This window comes from Bos mutus, chromosome 9 (assembly GCF_027580195.1).
Source record: "Bos mutus isolate GX-2022 chromosome 9, NWIPB_WYAK_1.1, whole genome shotgun sequence".
Taxonomy (NCBI): Eukaryota; Metazoa; Chordata; class Mammalia; order Artiodactyla; family Bovidae; genus Bos; species Bos mutus.
Genome location: NC_091625.1, coordinates 42,365,665 through 42,388,981, shown reverse-complemented (window position 1 = coordinate 42,388,981; position 23,317 = coordinate 42,365,665). Strand labels below are relative to the sequence as shown.

General features: G+C 42.5%; 1 protein-coding gene across 4 annotated transcripts in view; it reads right to left on the bottom strand.

Annotated features, from left to right (window-relative positions):
* Positions 1-12,864, bottom strand: part of SCML4 (Scm polycomb group protein like 4) — a 111,366-nt gene extending 98,502 nt beyond the window's left edge. The window contains exons 1-2 of one of the 4 annotated variants that reach the window (XM_070376511.1): positions 12,649-12,864; positions 12,491-12,562 (exon numbers count right to left, since the gene is read on the bottom strand). In XM_070376511.1, the coding sequence (XP_070232612.1) occupies positions 12,491-12,548 (58 nt within the window). In that variant the 5' untranslated portion in view covers positions 12,549-12,562; positions 12,649-12,864. Of the gene's footprint in view, positions 1-12,490; positions 12,563-12,648 lie in introns of those variants that run through there. The other 3 variants (XM_005898193.3, XM_070376512.1, XM_070376513.1) reach the window with 3 other exon arrangements.
* Between the last annotated feature and the right edge of the window lie 10,453 nt (positions 12,865-23,317).

Sequence of the window (23,317 nt, the reverse complement as noted above, 5' to 3'; positions counted from 1 at the left end):
AGACAGAAGATAAGTGAAATTGATGGTGTCACACAGCATCATCCAAACAAGCCCAGCCCAGAGGGGCATATGAAAATGTCCAACTCCCGTCATGGTCATGAGACATGGACTTATTATAGCACCTATGATGTCACACTGTATACATCACATCTGAGCTCCTTGTCACCATAGAGCCAGACTTCACATTACGTATTGAGAGAGGATGTCCAGCGACCCTGACTCCCAGGGTAGACACTCTCTTACGAGAGGACCAAGCTGGCTGTGACATACAATTCTGTGCAGGAGCTGGCAGGGGTGGCCTGAGGTGCCCACAGAAAACAGGGCAACCAGCTGTGGGGTGCAGGGAATGGCCATTCCCAGGAAGACAGCTGGAAGTCTGAAAGATGGCTCAAATCTCCCCAGAAGAAGAGTCACCAACAAGGAAATTCTCTGATCTAAAATCTCCTCTGAAAGCCAAAGTATAACTTCTCCAGGCACATTACAGGGAGGATTCAGAGTCTCACAGCCTCTATAGGTGAACTAAGCAATATCACCAAGAATTTTAGCTCCAAACTCTCAGACCCTCAATAGGGATGGCCCAGGGTACAATACAGTGCTTAGCCAACTTTAGATCCTTAGCTACAACTTTTGTGATGTCTGTCATGTCTGAACATCTCCTATGGTGATGGTGAATTTTGTGTGTCAACTTGACTGGACTGTAGGACAACCAGATAATTTGGTCAAACGTTATTCTAAGTGTATCTGTGAGGATGATTTTGGATAAGATTAACATCTGAGTCTGTAGACTCAGTAAGCAGATTTGTTCCCTCTAATGTGGGTAGTGAAGGCCTGAATACAACACAAAGGCTAAGTAAGAGGGAATTCTTCCTGCATGATGGCCTTTGAGCTGGGACATCAGGTTTTTTCCTGCCTTCAGACTTGAACTGAAACATCAGCTCCTCTTAGGTCTCAAGTCGGCCAGCTTTTAGACTGGAACTACTATTGGCTCTTCTGGGTCTATAGCTTGTTGACCAGAGATCATGGAACTTCTCAGCCTCCATAATCATTTGAGCCAAGGTGGGAGTGGGAGGAAGGGGCAGGGAGCCACGCTGCGTGGCTTTCAGAATCTTAGTTCCACAACTGGGCATTGAACCCAGGCCACAGCAGTGAAAGAGCCGAGTCCTAACCATTGGACCACCAGGCAATTTCCTGCCAATTCCTTATAATAAATCTCTATCTCTAATTAGTCTATCTATCCTCTTGGTTCTGTTTCTCTGGAGAACCCTAATAATATGCCTCCTGTACCATATTTACCTAATAACTACTAAATCTTTTAACAGCCTATTTAAATAAATGAATTTTAAAATGCAACCCTGTCATGCTATGCTATGCTAAGTCACTTCAGTCGTGTCCGACTCTGTGTGACCCCATAGACGGCAGCCCACCAAGCTTCCCCGTTCCTGGGATTCTCCAGGCAAGAACACTGGAGTGGGTTGCCATTTCCTTCTCCAATGCATGAAAGCGAAAAGAGAAAGTGAAGTCACTCAGTCATGTCCGACTCTTAGTGACCCCCATGGACTGCAGCCTACCAGGCTCTTCTGTCCATGGGATTTTCCAGGCAAGAGTACTGGAGTGGGGTGCCATTGCCTTCTCCAGCAACCCTGTAATATTGATGTTTAAATCAAACATTTTTATATAAACATATAAGCTAACTGTAAGATTAAATACACGCATTAAAATAATAGCTCCCCTGAAAATACATACTCCTGATGGTAACTGTACATGGACCAAACTTCTCTCATTTCAATTCCTACCAAATGGAAATCAAGTATATTTTATAGTGAATCTTACCCTCCTTTTTAAGTGGAAAACCCTTCTCTCTTAGGCACCAAAAATAATACCCAACACACAGTACAACACACAGAGTGACATTACTATGTGCTTTAATGTGGCCACACTTAAAAACTACTCCAACTACTTGTGGCTTATTATGCAGGTGTCATCATTTTGTGGGTCAGGGACTTAGGAAGGACCCAACTGAGCAGTCTGTCTCTGATCCTTGAGGCATCAGCTGGGGAGGCTGGGACAGGAAGGTCCACTGCCAGGACGGCATCTTCGCTCACATATCTAGTGGCTCCATGTATCCTATCTCTTTCTCTGTCCCTTTGGGTGTCTCATTCTCCAGGGTCTCCAGAGCTTCTTGTGGCCTGGCAGCCCTGGGGCAGTCACGCTTCTTGCGTGGTGTCTCAGCACTCCAAGTGTGAGCATTCCAAGAGTCCCAGAGGCTCTTTACCTCTGTCCTGGAAGTCACATCTTACAAGCCAAACAAGTCACTTAGGACAACCCAGAGTCAAAGAGAGGGAATGAACCCCTACAGCTCCATGGGAGAAATGTCAAAGAATCTGTGCCATCTTTATTCCTTCACCCCATTCTTGTGTACGGAAGAAGGAGAAAGTACTCCGACATGAGGTTTCCACATCATGGATAAAAGTGTATCATGTATCCAGAACGAAGGCAGGAGCCAGGTCACACTGGAGCAAAGGCATCAGTTTGAAGTCAGGCACAGTCAGCTTCGAGACCACATATACCACCGACTGGGTGACCTTGAGCTTAACCTCACTGAATCTCAGGGGGTATGGGGGTTGCATGGGGGAGTCTTGTCTGTAGAGTGGAATAATGGTATGTTCCAGGGTTATTGTGTGGATACCTAGTAAAAATAAAAACTTTAATCAGTAAGAATTAATGAGCTTAAGTAAGCCCAGGAAAACAGTGATGATTTTACAAAGGTATTTATAAAATACTGTATTTACCATAAAACCTACTCACACTCTGAAGGAAAATGAGACATAATAGAAAGAGCCTTCTCACTTAGCTTAAAAGCTACAGTTTTTGGAGGAAATTCACCAGCAAGCATCTTCTTAGAATGTCAGTTACCCCCAAATTCCTACCGTGATACCTGAGATGGCTCTGCTTAGTAATCATGTAGGGAGCTGGCAAAACAGCACCATCTTCTTTCTAAGCCATAATTAATCAAGTGTTTGAGGAGGTAGTGAAATGCACAGCAACTTGGCAGGCTCTGATCCTCCAGGTGCTTGGTGATGGTGATAACACCGCTTGTGGAGGGGCATTTTAGAAGTGTGTGGGAGATGCTTTTACCTGGTCCGCAGCTGGGGGCAGGGTGAACATTACTGGAGGGTGGCGACCAGGGACACTGAGTGCGCGGAGCTGTCCCACATAAGGTGGCAGTGTCATACCAGACCATCACATGAGGGAAGACCTCATTTTTCTGAACCTAGAACTAACTTCCTGTACATGTAAACATAATGTATTTCTATTTGGCTATGATATTTTCCAGGCATTCAATCAGTACATAAATCAAGGAAAGACTCTTCTCAACTCCAAGAGTTGTTTACCACTTTGGAAAATCCTGTCACTGGCAGCAGCGTGAGTGCGTGCTATCCAAGGGCCCAGTCCCACTCACTGTTCCAGCTGCACTGGAGGTGGCAGGTCATGCACCTGATCTCGTCACTGTGGAGCATCCAGAGCCGGGCACCTGCGCTGGAAGTCATCACAAGTTATGCTGCCTTCATTCCTCTTTGTAATACCTCACAGGTGACATCATGCAGACTTTTCTTAAATCATGGATGTGGGTGGGTTATATTATCTGGGAAATTTACTTCAGGACTGTAAGTGAAAGTCGCTCAGTCGTGTCCGACTCTTTGCGACCCCATGGACTATACTGTCCATGGAATTCTCCAGGCCAGAATACTGGAGTGCCTAGCCTTTCCCTTCTCCAGGGGATCTTCCCAACCCAGGGATCAAACCCAGGCTTCCTGCATTGCAGGCAGATTCTTTACCAGCTGACCACAAGGGAAGCCCAGGATTGTAAACAGGGTGTGAAAAAGTATTTGTAATAAAAATGAGAGTTGAGTTTGACAAGCCTGAGAGCCCATTGCTTTAAAAAAAAAAGAAAAAGAAAAAGTTTGCTCTGGATCAAAAATGGCTTGCCAAGTGGAAACACCAGGGAATCATTTCCTTTTTGGAACCTGCTGGACCTAGGAGCAGCCCAGCCAGGCTGAGCAGGAGCAGCTGGCACTAAGGCACGAAAGAACTCTTTCTCTTCACCCTCAGTGGTGAAGAGACACGGACACTTCATCAGCTTTTCAAAACTGAAGGCAAGGCTCAGCAGACTTCACGGGGCCATGTGACCCACGACAAGTTAAGCCTTGGTTTCCTTATCTGTGTAATGAAGGTAAAAATAGCCCCTCCCATACTGACTTACTATGTGGATTAAATCAGATTAAATCAGATTAAAGACAGATGAGATAAAGCATGTTTCGTGCTTTCCTCAACACCCCTGAGCATATGGTGCTCAATAAATGGAAACAGGCATTTACTACTGGGATAGGCTGGGACCTGGCACCCTTTGCTTCGTGCTTGCACCTGGACAAATGTCTCTTGGAGCAACAAAAGACAAAGAAATTATATGGGACTAAAAATAGCTATGTGCATGTGCAGTTGAGGCAAATTATGGATAACGAGATACAAAAAAACCAAAAACCCAACTGCTAAGTCACTTCAGTCGTGTCCGACTCTGTGCGACCCCATAGATGGCAGCCCACCAGGCTCCCCCATCCCTGGGATTCTCCAGGCAAGAACACTGGAGTGGGTTGCCATTTCCTTCTCCAGTGCATGAAAGTGAAAAGTGAAAGTGAAGTCGCTCAGTCGTGGCCGACTCTTAGCGACCCCATGGACTGCAGCCCACCGGGCTCCTCTGTCCATGGGATTTTCCAGGCAAGAGTACTGGAGTGGGGTGCCATCGCCTTCTCCGACTGCCACTTCTTAAAAGTGGGAAGCAAAAGAAAGCTGATGGAAGCAAAAGCAGGGTATTATGCATGGCCCCTGCACACAACATCACCAACGGGGTGGGCAAACCCCACTCTGCCCAACCCCTGGACACACCCCCTACAGCTCACCCCATATAAGCAACCAGCTCAGCCCTCCTCAGGGAGTAAGCAAGGGAGCAAGGGAACCTGTTACTTGTCCTCGCTCCCTCCTGCTTCAGGAGGGGCCCCAATAAAGCCTTGCCTGAATTTCTTTCCTGGCCTTTGATCAATTTCCATTGATTAAGGAGGCTAAGAACATTACCATTTGTATAGCACTTTACAGTTTATAATGCCCTTTTCCATATACTGTCTCCTTTGAACTTTATGTACATTATCCCAAGTACCCTTCCCAACAACTAGACTGAGGCTTGCCCTGGGAGGGAGACCTTCAAAACCCATTCAGTCAAAGAATCTTGTGATCACTTAGAGACCACTTCTCAGAGTATGTTTTCACTTTTAACTCTTCAAATGTCAGATGTTTTTCCCTCAATATCATTATTTAGGCTATTATTTTAACCTTCCAGCTTCCACTGAGGGGTGAGCTGGCTAGAAAATGGTCCAAGACTTAAGTGGATCCACAGTCTCAGTGTAAATTCTTCTTATCCTGTCCCAAATCTAGCAAGTGCACAAGCAGAATATATGAAATCTCAACCAAAGGGCAGCTGGTCACTGCTTAACTTTGTCCAGGAAGCCACCTAAACCACCCTGTCCACTGTTGGAAATCTACAAAGACCAGCTAAGTCTTGGTCCCATGGAAATATTTTTTACTTGGGCTTAGAAATGTCAAGTATAGTCATAAAAGCAGTGGCCCAAGAGAAACAGATCTTTTTTTTTTTTTCTTGATGACTGTGCTGTGCTGTGCTTAGTCGCTTAGTTGTGACTGACTCTTTGTGACTCCATAGACTGTAGCCTGCCAGGCTCCTCTGTCCATGGGGATTCTCCAGGCAAGAATACTGGAGTGGGTTGCAATGCCCTCCTCCAGGGGATCTTCCCAGCTCAGGGATCAAATCCAGGTCTCCTGCATTGCAGGTGGATTCTTTACTGTCTGAGCCACCAGGGGAGCCCAAGAAGTAGAGTAGATAGCTTATTCCTTCTCCAGTGGACCTTCCCAACCCAGGAATCCAACTGGGGTCTCCTACATTGCAGGCGGATTTGACTGTACTTCCAGTTTATCCTACACTACTCTGGTCTCAAGCCAACTAGTAGGAACTCAATTTCTCTACACTTCATCCTAGCAGATTTGGGCTGCTTCCAGGGAAATGTGTGTAAAAGACAAACTTTTCTGAATGTATTTTTTCTTTACTCTGCTATCAGAGAATTTTAGGTACTTTATTCTTTACTGGGTTCATGCCAAATGACTTCATAACTAAAAGAAGGGCAATAGAAAGAAAGGACCAGACCATTTATAGCATCTTGTACCTTTGGCCCCCACACATCACCACACACATTGCACCCCAACTTCAGTTTCTAACTTCAATTCCCTGGAGAGAGTTTATATTCACTTAGTCTCATTAACACAAAACAGTTGTACAGCTTCTCACTGTGGGACCAATTAACTATTTCCACATTAGGCACCAACACAGTCTCACCTTACAGTCTGCTCTTATTATTTATGCTAAATACTTAGTATTAATTACATTGCAAACACTCAATACAAGGGCTATATTTTCACACTGTAGGTGATGATTTCAGGCATTAGAGCCAGATGGATTTTTTTCCCCACTGTTCCTATGCTTTATAATTATGTGCACCAAAATTTAAAACTTTCTACAGCTTTCCACTTGAAGCACCTTTGCAAATGAGATTGTAAAGTCAAATCAAATGTGCTTGAGTATCTTTTGGCATCTGTAAGGGGGAATGCTCAATAGAAGTGGGAACGCACAGATGGCTATTGACCCCCAAATCTGGCAGCAAAGCCCCCCAGCACAGGCAACAATGGCAACAGCATGAACCACACTAGTGACCACAGGTTTCTCCGGACTGAAAAATGATAGAGCTGCATTCCGACAGTGGAGTTCTTTCCTGATCAAAAAACCCAATGCCTCACCCAACATTTTATTATTCACTTTCGGATAAAGTTATTCACTTTGGGATAAAGTGAATTTAGGAGTTATTCACTTTAGAATAAAGAGCATATCTTCAAAGCTAATGGTTTAATTAAACCTTGACATCACCATAATTTCCCAAGTGAGGGCACTAAATCCTAAAGGCTGTGAAGAAAAGAGGTCAGTCTCTTTTCTGGAAGGCCACAAAGAATGAGAATGATTCCTCCTGGCTTGTAATAGTTTAGAAATGGTTAGACCCAGAGGAATTAAGTAACACAAGCTCCAACTACCAGCTCCAAAACAAAAAACATGAATGCCCTAAAGTTGTTTTGTACCATGGGTTTTTCTCAATTCTTCCTTTTTTCTTTTACCAGAACTCTGTCAAAACAGGATTCAAATCCTGACGCCAGCCCCAGGCCTGCTCAAAGGCTGCATTCAAGGCAGACCCCGACACATGGCCACTGAGTGTTAATGTCAGTCCAGCAAGAGGGCTCAAGGCCTGGCTCGGGACACCAGAGAAAAACACACTCCTTGGCGTTCCACCCTGGTGTTCTCATCAGAACAACCATGTCTCAGGATGACTTGTGGACAAATGTGAAAGGGAACATAGAAAATCTTTCCTTCCCAAAGAAAACGAACGACCCATAAGCTCTGTGAGCTGACAGACATGAGCTACTGTCGGCTCTTACTGAATCCTTTCTGAACTGCACCAAGGGATACAGGAAGACAGGGTAACGGTCAAGTCCTCGTTGGAAGAGGGATAAAACAGGCTCTCTCCCTGGTTTTTACCTTCGTTCAGTGCTATTTTCCCTGGGATGGACTAGGACCCAACCCGTATAATTCTTTGCTTTGCCCTGATCAGCATTTGCTCCCAAGTTTAGTGCCCATCTTGATGAAAGGCTGTCTATTTCATTAGAATGAATTTCAGCCATATGTTTCTGCTTTGAAAGAATTGGGGCTTTTGCTCTAGAATGGTCAGCACAGAGAGACAAAAAGGGCAAGGCTTTTGTTACCAAAGATTCAGCTCCCAAAAGTTGAGTCACAGTCATGGAGCTAACCAAACAACATTACCGCCTTTCAAAGTATAGCGATGACACTATTTTTCCCTGGCACGTTACTTTTCTCACAACAGCCAACTCCACTCCTCTGCTTCTGTGCTGAATGCCCTATGGAGACAGGAAGGCCACCACTCCTCAGCCCAACCCCTTCCCCAAAGGGCTCAAAGGAGGGTGCAATCTTTCCTAAAAAGCACTAACATGAAGAGGGGGTGGGGTGGGAAGCAGCAACACTGGGACCAGCTTCCACTTATGTAATCAATAAATGCAGCTGATGACAATGAAATGCACACCTGCCTCCCCACAAATAAAAATTCAGGGAGAATGTGTCTGAGCTGGTGGGATGGTAAAGAAGCGTTCCTACAATTCTCTATAAATCACAACTGGTCAAACAGTAACGACAGCAATCCCAGGGAAGCCCCGTTGTGGATCTCAGAATACACTCCGGTTACTCAGGGTGTCACACAGACTCGGTGGAATGACTTTTCAGTTTAATGCAAAGTGAGAACTGCCACTGGGTAATAAATTCCTTTCTGGGCTAAAATAGTAGTCCACGAAGTAATCACTGCAAGAAGCAAGAGGTGTTTTATCTCGGTGGTGGCAAAGTGCCTCTTCAGATTGAAAAATGCTGATTTATTCCAGAATGCACAAATTCTGCTGGTTGTTCCTCTCCATTCCCCACCCCGCCAAGGGAGGAATGATCTTGACTGCGTCAGAGCTGTCAGCTTAACCCAGTAGGAAGCTTTGTCTCCAGCATCCCATCCTATCCAGCCCTCTTGACTGAGAGAAGTAACAGCTCACCGATGCTAATGTTTAAAGAACCCAGAGGGTGAAGAGAGAGGTCTGACTCCTGAAGGAGCAATCTACACCCATCACCACTTGCCTTCCAGCCTCTGTGGCCGGATAGCAGCGTCCCTACTCAGGCTGCCCCTGAATGCCATCCACAAGTGACCAGCAGCCCCGGGAGTGTGTGGTAGGGGAGGGTTCGCGGTGGAGCAGGCTGCTCAGGGCTCCTCTGCCTCCTCAGACGTTAATCCTCATAGCTCAGAATAAGCCCGATTTCAAACAGCCCGGAGCACGTCGAAAATGGCCTGCAACTCTTCAGTCTCAGTCAATCTCGGCATCGGACAAACCGCGGGTGAGAGTTTGCAGACATATTGAGGAACGAACCCTTGCCAGAACTGAAACCGAGATGAACGCAACAACAATGAAAAACACTTAGAACCACGTGGGCTCAGAGCCAAACACTCGAACTTGGTCTGTACGTAGCAACAAACGCAGGCTTCACCACATAGATTTACAGCAGAGATTCTAGCAGAGATTTACAGCAGAGACTAGCTTGTGGCGTTCTTGCAAATGCAGAGGTTTTTTTTCGGGGGCGGGGGGCGGGCCGCGGGGAAAGGTAGAAAAGGAAAATGAAGAAAGACAAAGCGACAGATGCAAAGGCAATCCAAACACTCTGAGCCACTCTTTCAAACTTCAGAAATTTACCACAATTTGGGTGATCCTAATGGTCTCTGAATCACGTTAGAAAATGTCACAATAGACATTTGAATTAAAATCCAGTAGGTCTGCCAAAAGACCAATTGTTAAAAATTGGCAAGTTTCCAGAGAATTTACTAGGCTTCATACTGCCCGGGGCTGAGAGAATTGCTAATTCCAGAGAAAGTTAATTATCACCTTATTGATAAAGGGGTAATTTTTAAAGCTTATGGTGTGGCTTTTGTGACTCATTAATTAAAATTTAGAGTAATTTACTAGACACAGTGGTGGCTTCTGTTGTATTATATAGGGACCAAACCATTTGATTTTTCTCCCAGTGGCTGTTTTTAATCCCCCTTGCCTCTCCTCACCTGTCTGCCTTTGAAAGCAACAAAAGCATTAAAAACGTGTAAATCTTTAAAAAGCCTTTCCAGAGACTGCAGGATTAAGAAGTAGAATGTCCAGGGGGCACTCACACAAAGTTCTCTCCTAGAAATGTCAGATTTGCCCAAGGAAATGAAGAAGCACGTGTGCTCACACCAAAAGGGACTGCTTTTACAAACTTCAGCTCCAAAATATTAAACCAAATTGTATGCCCTTCAATAATCTGATGGAAAAGAGTCTTTCCTCATCTCTTTTCTTTTCTCTCCCACACCATCCCCAAATAAAAGCAGAGGCTCGGTGGAGGAGAAGCCTCAGGGAATGAAACTGGAGGTGTCTGGGCTCTTAAGTTCCCAGGTGGTGTGGTCTCCTGCTCTCTCCGGGACGGGTGGATCGGGGTAAGCATGCCCGGCCACCTGGCGTTGGGGTGACGCTGCGGCTTCCAGGGTAAAGCCTCGGGAGGAACCTCAACCCGCGGAGCTCTGTCCGGAGCCCCAGGGTGCCAGTTCTGAGCCCCGCCTCATCTCTGCCCGACTCGCATTCGCTCTAAAGCGTCCTCAGGAGCGAGTGAACATGTGAGATGTGTCCGCCCACCGCGCCAGACTGTAAACAAACCTACCAAACCCTGTAAAATCTAACTCCCCACGTGTGCATAAAGATTATTTCTCTCTGGACATCCCTTGTTTAAAGGGCACTTCAGCAATGTTTCCTTAAACTTGTTGAAGTGTTTAAGGTCCAAATTTGAGATTTAAAAATACATAAAAGCCCCCACAATATGAGAGGTTTCTGCTTTTGATTTTTCACATCAATTAAAGTCTAAAATTTAAAAAAAAAAAAAAAAGAAATCCTATCTTTGTACTTTGGGGCATCGCTTGAATTTTTATAATAAGGAAACATTATTTCACATTTAAAAAGTCATTATTTTTTGAATTTTCAATACAAAAGCTTTAGAGCAGAGACAGTACCTGGGGCTGGCTTGTGTTCTAGCAGCTCGACTGCGTATATTACCTGCTGCTGGAAGAACCCCTGCGACCCCAAACCCCAGAAACCAAGAACTATAGAAAGTGAAACTGCTTCTGCTGGTTTCACTTGCCTCAAAAACACACCACAAAAAGCAAATAAATGACCGAAAGCAATTTATTCTTGTTTTCTTTCTATTATTGTTCATTTTCTTGTTAGGTTTTTATTATTGCTGTTGTTTTGGGCGGTGGGCGCTGGCAGCAAAATAAAAGTAATTTAAGTGGCACAGGGAAGAAATTTAAACGTGTTAAACATAAAAGAACTGGGTGTTTGTGGAATTTTCACTTTTCTTATAATTCAACAAATCAAGCAGACATATATTTACCAAAATGATACATAGCCTCTCCACATGCACAACTTACAGAGATAAAGAAAGTACATTCATATTTTTTAAAAAATATCTGTCACAAATACGTTTGAAAGATAAAGACCGTGAAGTCACCAAACTACTTCCCTAAAACCGAAGGTTCTACATTCACATTTTATTTGAGTTTAGACGATTCATTAATGCTTTGCTAGGTAATCACCGAGCGCTGTTGCTCAAATACCCGCTTCATTTTTTCAGGCTAGTTTTACCAAACAGCACACACACAAAATCGCTGCACAGGAATATTGCACCCTAGGTAGTTTACTTTTCCATACTGTAAATTCCTTCAAAGTTATTTTATGCTTTCACTCTAAATAGCCTATTAAAAAAAAAAAAAAAAAGTGAGGATGAAAAAGAACCAAGTTTCTCAGTTTTCAAAAATGGTTCCTCAGAAAAAGAAGAAAAACAAAGTATACAACAAATATCTGGATTCTGAAGTGACTGGATTACTTTCTCAAATACCACAATTTCTGAAACTAACCCCAAAGCCACTTTCTCAGGAAGCTACTGATTGTCTTGACCCTCATGAGTATTATTGTAGAATCCAGAGCCTCTTCTCCTAAACTGCTACAGGTAGTGGAAAGAACTTTTGACTTTGCACCTGAACCATCAATGAAATGATTCCCTTGCAGCTGGCACCTCACCCTCATTCACTGTCCTGTCCTGTACAGCAAGCAACCTTGATAGGCAGCTTCATGCTGCTGGATTCAAGTCACAAAAAGCCCCACCTGGGAAGGAGGTGACTCTGTATTCGAACTTGGGTAAACTGTTCCTGACACTCCACAATCACCTGGGTTTTTTTGTTGTGTTTTGTTTGTTTGTTTGTTTGTTTTGCCCAAACTAACCAACACCAGCATCTAGCAATAAATAGTATTCTCATCTATCCTGGTAAATTAGGCAAACCAACACAAAGACATATGAAATATTCCATCTGAGATATAAAACACAAAATTCAATGTTAAAAAGCACTCTTGCATGTTCACAACATATTGATTATAAACATTAAATTTTAGGCTAATATATTTTATCCCGAGATGAACTGTAATTTTTTTATAATTAAAAAACAAAAAAAGTGAAATCACCATGCCCAAAAATAAGCGAACCAATTATTTGAGTTCACATTTGGGAAAAACAGTAACTCTCTACATATTCAAATGCAGAGTGAAAGTAGAGTGCACACCAAATGGGTAAACTATATAATTCTATACCACATCTCCCCCTCTGAGATCTGGCCAAGACATCACTGTATTCTGAGCAGAAGGAACTAAAGTTTACCTGCCAGCCTCAGCAGTTTTAGTGCAGGATGCTTGTGCGTTGTTGTAAAGGTAGACATGCAACCCAGAAGATCTGAAACAGGTAACCTGTCATGCTGATCGTGAAAACAGAAGGATCCCATGGCAGCGGCACACCCACCAATTGTGCATCTCCCTTACCTACAGTTCGTGCACCAGAGCCCTGATCAGGTTCTTTACCAGGCCGGGAATGTTGACTCAGAAGACAGATGACTTTCAGTACATGCAAACCGAGTGTTGCAAAAGCTAATCTTCCACCCGTGTGTTAGTAGCTCATAGTTAGTCTCCAGCAGCCCTGCTCTCCGGCTGCAAACATCTCATTAGACTAATGCATTCAGCACAGGCAGAAAACTCGATTTACCATAGCTACAGCAATGAATTTCCATTACGATGACAGCTTCAACCACATCATGTCCGGAAAACCAGCCAACCACTGGCTTTTAAAGAACACACACATTTTACATGCAGAAAACGAGGCGCGCGAGTGTGTGTGTGTGTGTGTGTGTGTCTGTGTGTGTGTTTCCTTCCTCTTAGCAGCCCAACTAGAGAAATGTGCAATGTAGCTTTTTTGCCAACACGAGCTGCAAGGTAATGACACTTCTGCTTCTTTAGTAGTTACATCCTTGTAATAACCTGAATTATGTTACAATTGTCAGAATGGGTGTTTCCAACATTTTGGTTTTCATTACCCCTCCTCTGTTGCCATGGAAACCAGACTGTAACATCATCTCTTTGTCCCAGTCCTGCAGCAGTGTGAGCCAGCACCGGGCTTATAAGATACCGGTGATCTGAAAGAGTGAATGTTTGACCTTGGACAAATAAAACAAAAAGAATTATTCTAATGACATCATTGTTTAGGAGACTGCATTTGCCAGAAGAGTGTGCCTACACAGGTGAACATACCATGGTCATATGTATACAGCTACATACAACGCATATGGTTAGTTCTTTTAAACAGGGCACTGACCTGGGCCCTGGACCTATATGTAAATGCAGAAGTGTAAACATGGTTTATACTCATAAATATAATAGAGGCCTCATGAGGTGGAATGGTCCTTACATGGGAGAAGGGCTGCTATTCACCCTCCATGCCCTATTGTATTCTCTGTGGCAAATCAATTTATACTGGTAAAGGGACTTTTTCTTCTTTTCTTTGTTAAGTGGAGCAAGGCTCCCCATTGCCCACCTCTTTCACCCCATCCTGATGTTTTATTCCCAAGTATTTCCTACAAAATGAAACATCCATTTAATATGTGACCACCCACAGGCTTACTCCTGGGGATGAGCAACAAGCAAATTTAGCCAGGACCAAACATCAACCAGGGCTAATTAAAGTTTAGGCCACAACTTGGACAGTTACTGAGAGTGAAAAAATGAAATTACAACTTGAGGTTTTTCTGAATATATATACAGAGTCCCATAAGAAAGAAATAAGAAATCTCCCTCCTCAGATTATAAACACAGAAAAAAGTTAAATTTTTCTGAAATCAAAGCATTGTACTTATTGAGCAAGAAGTAAATTCACCACTTTAATTTACTTAATCATGTAATTTTGTTGTTTTGCTTTGTGTGGGAAAAGGCAAGTTTGGTAGTTTTTCATTTTGCTCATTTAATACAAGTTTATTTCATTAAAGGGGGAGAGGAAGAGGAGGAGGAAAGAAAACAGGACCCAATGGATGCTTTCCGTTTGGCCAGCAGTGGTAGTATTTTATGCCCATGGCCTTGAACATAATCCTACACTATACTCAGCAAAGTATGTTGGCCTGAGACGACCAGTCTTCACTTTAAAATGGTTCTTCAGAGAAGTCAAATAAAATTTTCCTAAATAATCGAGACTATTTCCCAAATCCGGTAAAAGAAGAAAAAGGCTTGGCAGGATCTGCCTGAAATAAAGGAATTTTCAGTTGTTCTACCCAGCTCTGTGAGGGTTTGTAATTCTGGTCCTTGGGGCCCACAAGACCTGTCCTTAAGTCAAGGGTATCTGGGATACAGGCATTGGTAGCACAGGTAAATCGTATAATGAGGCTTAAAATAGAAATTAACTAAACTTGCTTTAAAAAACTAGATAGATGGCAGCTAGATTTTTTAAAATTGGCAATTTTACTGGGATTTCTTTCTTTACACAACCATGACTATAGGTCTTAAGTAATTAAGTTCATGTTTTTAATTCCAAGAAAATTTTAAGTCAAACACATAAGAGAAAAGAAATTTGGTAGGATGGTTGCAGACAAGCTCAGGAGTCTGTGGGAAGAAAAGGGGCCCTTCCGAGCTAATGTATCTCCAGGTCTTGGGCTACATCCCTGGGCTATGATCAGGATGCTTAGCTGTGCCATGTTGTCAATTTTCTTTGATACTGTGGTTACATTTCTGTCTCAGACCATAGGCAGCATGCTCCACTGTTTCCAAACAAATGCTACTGGATTTGTAGTAAGCAAGAAGTGTCCAGAGGGAGCAGGCTAATTTTAGGGCCTCCCAAACACAAACCTACTTAGAGTAGCCTCTATCTGAAGAGTAATCCTCCTCTGTCAGCTGCTGGTGGAGAGCTGTGGTTCCAACACAAGAATCAGGTAAAGAACTAAGACTGTGTCCTGGACAAGGGCATCAGTGCTATAGAAAACACAACCCTTGTTATCATAATAATAACAAACATTTACTGGGGAAATATTATGTACCAGTCCTTTTCATATGTTATCTCATTTACAGCAACCCTACGAAGTACGTATTATGAGTATCACCCCCATTTTACAGATAAGGAAACTGAGACTTGAGGATTTTAAATAAGTTCCTCAAGTACATAGCTCAGAAGTGTTAGATACAAGACTGACCCAGGCTGTTTGTCCCAAAGACACAGTACTTAGTCATCTGGTCACACAGCCTCCTGGCACTGCTCCTGTTTCAGCTCTGCCATTAACCAAATAACACTGGGTGAATCACTCTCTATAATGTAGGGATGGGAGTAGGAGACTAGAACACCTTTCTGGTCTCTTATGGTCCTATCGTTCTACAGCCTGATGAATTGCTTTACCTGCTGGTCTGGAACAGACTAATACTTTGGTTTGGACGTGAATTCAGTTGCGGTTGTGGCTATGGCCATGACTACTAAGGGGGAAAAAGCACCCTCTCTTTCATGAGAATAAGATCTGATAAACTAGTGCTTTGAACTGTCAATTTGGGACGGTGACAGTGGGGGAGAGAGCATGGAGAAAGAACAGGGAAGTTTTAAAGGCCAAGATTCCATCCCTAAAGTAATAAAAGGAGTCCCGTTTTCCATGCTCAAGAGGCCCCGTGACACTGTTTCTACATTATTCAAAGCATACTTTTCCCTAAAATGTCCCTGAGAATTTAAGAAATTCAGCATTATGGAAGGCATGAAGCTCATGATCACATTTTGCCAGAGGGGGAGTTGAGGCAAATGGTTAACTTGATTAATCAGACAAGAGACACAATTTGTAGACCCAGATTTCTTGGTTTCCCCAAACTGCCACTTCTTCAATTCAAAGCTCTGCCTTCCACAGGGTCAGATCTTTGTTTAAACTATACAAGCAGGAATCTTTGGAAATGAAAAGCAAAACTGCTCTTTGTAGTGAGGTTAAACAGGAAACAACTTCAATGACCAATAAAAAGAGATTAAGTTAATGTATCACAAAGACGCTTGCTCCTGAAAAGGAAAACTATAACAAATCTAGACAGTATTAAAAAACAGAGACATCATTTGTTGACAAAGGTCCCTATAGTCAAAGCTATGGTTTTTCCAGTAGTCATGTACGGATGTAAGAGTTAGACTATAAAGAAGGCTGAGTGCTGTAGAATTGATGCTTTTGAACTGTGGTGCAGGAGAAGACTCTTGAGAGTCCCTTGAACAGCAAGGAGATCCAACCAGTCTGTCCAAAAGGAAATCAACCCTGAATATCCATTGGAAGGACTGATACTGAAGCTGAAGCTTCAATACTCTGGCCACCTGGTGCGAAGAGCTGACTCATTGGAAAAGACCCTGATGCTGGGAAAGATTGACAGCAAAAGGAGAAGGGGGCAGCAGAGGATAAGATGGTTGGATAGCATCACCTACTCAATGGACATGAATCTGAGCAAACTCTGGGAGATAGTGAAGGACAGAGGAGCCTGCATGCTATAGTCCATGGGGGTCACAAAATGTTGGACATGACTTAGTAACTGAACAACAGTCACATGTCCACATTATAGAATATACAACATAATCACCAAAAGGATGCCACTGAAGGCCATGACATGAAAACACACAAGTTACAAAAGAATATGCAGAATAGAATCTTATTTTTAAAAACAGCGATTTGCAAATACTGAATACATCACTACAGTAATAGTGATGATCACTTGGTGATAGGATTATGAGTAATGTCTATCTTCTTAATCTATCTTTTTTATATTTTCTATAAAGGAAGATTTACTTTTGTGGTAATAAAAAGTTAATGTGAATTAGTTGATTAGTGATAATTTTTTCTTATCACATCTGCAAGCATATTTGCTTATAATTGTCATAAATCTTAAATCTCAATTCTTTTTCATCAATGAAATAATAATTAATCCTTTGCCTGGTGGTTGTAGGCTACCTTCAGCCACGGCCTCAGCCAGTGCTTTAAGCTTGAAGATTGCTCCTCAACTCATTCAGGTTATCCTCCTGTCCCCACTCAGCTTCATCATCACCTCATATCTTTGAGCCCATGCATCGTGCTCAGCACAACTAACACAAAATCAGGGACAGACTCCCTATCCTTCCATACCTAAGAGCTTCCAGAGTCTATGGGGTTCTTTTAGACCTGATAATATGTAGTCTTGTTTTAGTAAAGCCAAATTTTAAAGATAAAAGAGTTGAGGAGGGGGAAAGGTGATCAAATGAAGTTAAAATCACTCCCATTCAAGGAAAAAGTGACTCATTCCAATTCTCCTGGGCCTAAAACATAGTTCCTTTCAGATGGGGCCTCTAACTTTGTGGCTCTGGGCCTGTGGCCTTGGCTGATATTCAGGGATTGACTTAGTGGAAATATTTGTCTCAGGACCTGGCAGTTTTGGTGGTAGCAAGTCTGGTGACCCTAATCCCAAGGGCAGTGTCTGGTAACAGAGTTGGTACAGTGACGGCGTGTGCTGACAGCCAGCAGAGCTGCGGGGGACAACAGCCAGGGCTTTTCCTTTGGTCACTAGTTTGTAGATTGTAAGCTGCCAGGGAAGTAGGCTTGCTCTCCACTAAATCCCCAACATGTGTCTGGTCTGTAGTAGGAAATCAACAAATACTTTAAGCTTAATGAATAAAAGAAATTAGGGGTTAAAAAAGTGACCTAATTTTAATCAATATTAGTATAGTCCTTTACACCCAATTCCTTCCTTTTCCCCACCCCAAAAAGGATTGATTTTGGATATCTGCCATCAGAAAAAAAAAAAAATCTTAATTTATTAAAATTGAATGGATGACTTTCATTTCCCATCTCCCACCTCCTCTATGCTCTGAAAATGCTGTCTCCTTGGCATCATTACTGCTTTGAACCATGTTTGTTTGAAACTGATGAATTTTTATTCAGAATTCATACAGCTACTCTCCAACACTTTTGGCTATTTTCTAGTTTTCCTTTTACCCCCTAAAATATTTTCCCTAAGTTAAATATGAGAAACCAATGTTGGAGTGCTGAGAAACTCCTAGAATTGGAGAAAGTGAGCATCAGTGAAATCTGTATATATACTCCAAAAAGACAGAAAAAGAGACTTCAAATAAAGTGAAGAGTGTATGCAATATTCTCTCTCTTTTTTTTAAACCTGAATAGCCAAAGCAATCTTGAGAAAGAAAAGCAGAGCTGGAAGAATCAGGCTCCCTGATTTCAGATTATACTCAAAGCTACAGTAATCAAAACAGTATGGTACTGGCATGAAAACAGAAACGCAGACCAATGGAACAGGAGAGACATTTCAGAAATAAACACACACATCTACGGTCAATTAATCTATAACAAGGGAAGCAAGAATATACAATGGAGAAAAGACAGTCTCTTCAATAAGTGGGAAAACTGAATCGCTACTTGTTAAAGAGGGAAATTAGAACATTCTCTAACACAGTATACAAAAATAAATTCAAAATGGTTTAAAGACCTGAACATAAGACTGGATACTATAAAACTCCTAGAGGAAAGCATAGGCAGAATACTCTTTGGTATAAATCACAGCAATATCTTTTTGGATCCATCTCCTAAACAGAGTAATGGAGGTAAAAAATAAAAATAAACAAATGACCTAATTAAACTTAAAATCTTTTGCATAGCAAAGGAAACTATGTAAAAATGAAAAGATAGCCTACAGAATGGGAGAAAATGTTTGCAAATGATGCATCTGACAAGGGGTTAATTTCCAAAATATACAAACAGCTCATACAGCTCAATATCAATCAATAAATAAATGACTCAATCAAAAAATAGAAAAAAAATGAAATTAGACATTTCTCCAAAGAATACATACAGATGGCCAGCAGGCATATGAAAAGATGCTCAACATCGCTAATAATTAGATTAATCCAAATCCAAACTACAATGAGGTATCACCTCCCTCCAGTTACAATGGCTATCGTCAAAAAGTCTACAAATAAATGCTGGAGAGGGTGTGAAGAAAAAGGAACCCTCCTACACTATTAGTGGGAATGTTAATTGGTATAGCCACTATGAAAACAATATGAAAGTTCTTTAAAAAACTAAAAATAGAGTTACTAATACCATTTCATCCTGCAATCCCACTTCTGGGCATATATCCAGGGAAAATCCTAATTGGAAAAGACATACACACTTCAATATTCATTGCAGCAATATTTATAATAGCCAAGACACGCAAGCAACCTAACTGTCCATCAACAGAGGAATGGATAAAGAAGATGTGGTGTATACACACACACAATGGCATATTACTCAGCCAAATAGAAAGAAATAATGCCATTTGCAGGAATATGGATGGACCTAGAGATTATCATACTAAGTGAAGTACGCCAGACAGGGAAAGACAAATATCCTATGGTATGACTTATACGTAGAATCTAAAAAAAAAAAAAATACAAATGAACTCACAAAACATAAATAGACCCACAGACATAGAAAACAAATTTATGGTTACCAAAGAGGAAAAGGCAGGAGGAAGGATAAATTAGGAGTTTGAGATTAACACGTACACATTATTATATACAAAATAGATAAGTCACCCAAGCCAGGCTTCAGCAATATGTGAACCATGAAATTCCAGATGTTCAAGCTGGTTTTAGAAAAGGCAGAGAAACCAGAGATCAAATTGCCAACATCCACTGGATCATTGAAAAAGCAAGAGAGTTCCAGAAAAACATCTATTTCTGCTTTCTTGACTATGCCAAAGCCTTTGACTGTGTGGATCACAATAAACTGTGGAAAATTCTTCAAGAGATGGGAATACCAGACCACCTGACCTGCCTCTTGAGAAACCTATATGCAGGACAAGAAGCAACAGTTAGAACTGGACATGGAACATCAGACTGGTTCCAAATAGGAAAAGGAGTCCGTCAAGGCTGTATATTGTCACCCTGCTTATTTAACTTCTATGCAGAGTACATCATGAGAAACGCTGGGCTGGAGGAAGCACAAGCTGGAATCAAGATTGCCAGGAGAAATATCAATAACCTCAGATATGCAGATGATACCACCCTTACGGCAGAAAGTGAAGAGGAACTAAAGCGCCTCTTGATGAAAGTGAAAGAGGAGAGTGGAAAAAGTTGGCTTTTTCAGAAAACTAAGATCATGGCATCCGGTCCCATCACTTCATGGGAAATAGATGGGGAAACAGTGGAAACAGTGTCAGACTTTATTTTGGGGGGCTCCAAAATCACTGCAGATGATTAAAAGACGCTTACTCCTTGGAAGGAAAGTTATGACCAACCTAGACAGCATATTAAAAAGCAGAGATGTTACTTTATCAACAAGCTGTCTAGTCAAGCCCCTGGTTTTTCCAGTGGTCATGTATGGATGTGAGAGCTGGACTATGAAGAAAGCTGAGCACCAAAGAATTGATGCTTTTGAACTGTGGTGTTGGAGAAGACTCTTGAGAGTCCCTTGGACTGCAAGGAGATCCAACCAGTCCATCCTAAAGGAGATCAGCCCTGGGTGTTCATTGGAAGGACTGATGTTGAAACTGAAACTCCAATACTTTGGCCACCTGATGGGAAGAGCTGACTCATTTGAAAAGACCTGATGCTGGGAAAGATTGAGGACAGGAGGAGAAGGGGACAACAGAGGATGAGATGGTTGGATGGCATCACCAACTCGATGGACATGGGTTTGGGTGGACTCTGGGAATAGATGATGGACAGGGAGGCCTGGCGTGCTGCAGTTCATGGGGTCACAAAGAGTTGGACATGACTGAGTGACTGAACTGAGCTGAACTGAACTGAAACCACAGGGACCTATTGTATAACACAGGGAACTATACTCAATATTTTATAATAAACTATAAGGAAAAACAATCTGAAAAAGAATTTATATACATATGTATACACACACACACACACACACACAACTGAATCACCGTGCTGTACACCTGAAACTAACATAACATTGTAAATCAACTATACTTCAATTAAAAAAAAAAAAGGAATATATGCAATTTAGCTGATAACAGTTACTGCTTCTAGACCCAATTTCTACAGAAAAGGGTGTGTGTGTGTATAAAGTAGGAAGGACATAGCAGGGGGCCCAGCTAAGAGAAACTACATTTTTAAAATGTCGCTTATAGAATAGCCTGTTGTGGGTTGCCAGAAGTTTCAGTTTCTGGAATAAAGTCATTGATCATCTGAAGCTTCATCTCCCTTTACTTGAGGGAAGATCTCCAAGATGGGACCTTTAGTTACCGAAGGGCAAGAATACAAACATTGTCCTTGAAACAGAACTTGAATGAGATAATGCAGCCTAAACTTTTTCACTGTCTTTAGATTTAAAAACAGTTGGTTGGTGAATAAGAAGCAAATAGTTGATGAGTTCTCTATAAGGATAATCAGCTTTACCATGAGCCATTTCTTTGACAAGCCCACTTGTGTTAGAAGCTGAACCCAGAAAACTTGAGTCTGGGGCAAATAAGAAGGAAGAGAAAGGTAAAGTTACATTAACAGAAAAAACAAACAAACAAAAAAACCCACCTCAAGATTGGCTTTAAAATAAAGACCATTCATTGGCAGGGAGTCCAGTGAGTTTTCAGTGACGCTGACCCAACTCAGTGATATAACCAAAAGTGAAAGTGAAAGTTGCTCAGTCATGTCTGACTCTTTGTAACCCCAAGGACTGTATGGAATTCTCTAGGCCAGAATACTGGAGTGAGTAGCCTTTCCCTTCTCCAGGGATCTTCCCAACCCAGGGATCGAACCCAGGTATCCCACATTGCGGGCAGATTCTTTACCAGCTGAGCCACAAGGGAAGCCCAATACAACCAAAGAGCTGGTGTGAATCATCCCATGCCTGGCTTTCAGCATCCCAGTATGGCTTCCACTTGTTTTCAGGCTACGTATTTCCCCATTTACATTCAACATAAGAGAGAGCTTCTCAAGGTACCTCCCACAGAGGAGCTAAGAAGTTTCTTTCCTAGAGAATCTTCTCATCTCGTTGGCTGGAACTGGTCCATGCCCCATCCCTGAACCAATGACAGCCACTAGTACATGCTGATTGGCTTAAGTCCACCTTTGGAGAAGGTGGGGGATGGATTCTGCTTTCTTCCAGGCACAGTAGCTGCCTGGGGAGGGCAGCTGCACAACTGAATAATTGCAATGTTCTGCAATGTGTGCTAAAGGACCATAACTAGCAAGAAGTGACTGAGTAGTAGAAGGTAGGGAGGCGGAGAGGTAGGAGAAGAGAAGAGCAGGGGCCGGGGGTGAAGAGACAATAGGATGGTGTACGCTGTACATGTGGCCCTCAGCCCTACAGCACTCTCAGTCACGATCTCCAGGAAAGACCACAGAAATTGTGACGTGCTTGATGTGGTTGAAGTTCTTGTAGAAACTGGTGATGAGGCTGAGTTTTGTATCCTGGGTTGATGCAGGTGAAACCAAGATAGCACATGAGAAGCCAGGGGCCAATACCAAAGGGATTTAGCAACTATTAAGCCTGGAGAAGTAGGTAACTGTTAAGCCAAAGTGGTGGGACTCTGTGGACTTCCCTGGATGTGAAAATCCTGAATTTAAGGGACGGAAAGGCAATCAGCAGGCAAAGGGGCTAGATCCATGTAGATTAGGTGTATAATTAGCCGTATTGCATCCTTTAGTAAAGAGGTGGGATTTTCTGGAGGGAAAGGGTTGCCTGGAATTGCAACTTGCCAGATGAGATATTCAAGATTGAAAAACTCACAGTCTGAGGAAAGTGTTGAGAACTATTAAGATGACCTTAGCCTAGCTGTGAAGTTTGTCCCTCGGCTGTGTGTGTCTGTTGTGGAATGGGAGATAAAAGCCAGGCCTTGCCTGCAGGTAATGGATGGGAGGATGGGATCTTCTCTTGAACCACATGGGGGCTGTAGGCAAGCCTTGGGAAAACAGCCAGGTGAGAACTCAGGGATACTGTGGGGATGTAGGAACTACTGGCTTTCGGCAGTGACAGGACATGGCAGCACCATCAGGGAATGGTCCTTTACTGACCTTCCAGTGATTGAAACCAGGAACAATCCTGAACTAGTACAAAACCCAGAGAGTCTGGGGGACTCCCGAGTGAGGGATGCCCATCTCCTCCTGGTTTGTGGGAGTTATATTCATATGAACACTAAAAGAGATGGGAATAGCAAAAACTAAAATGAAAATAAATTTTAACAA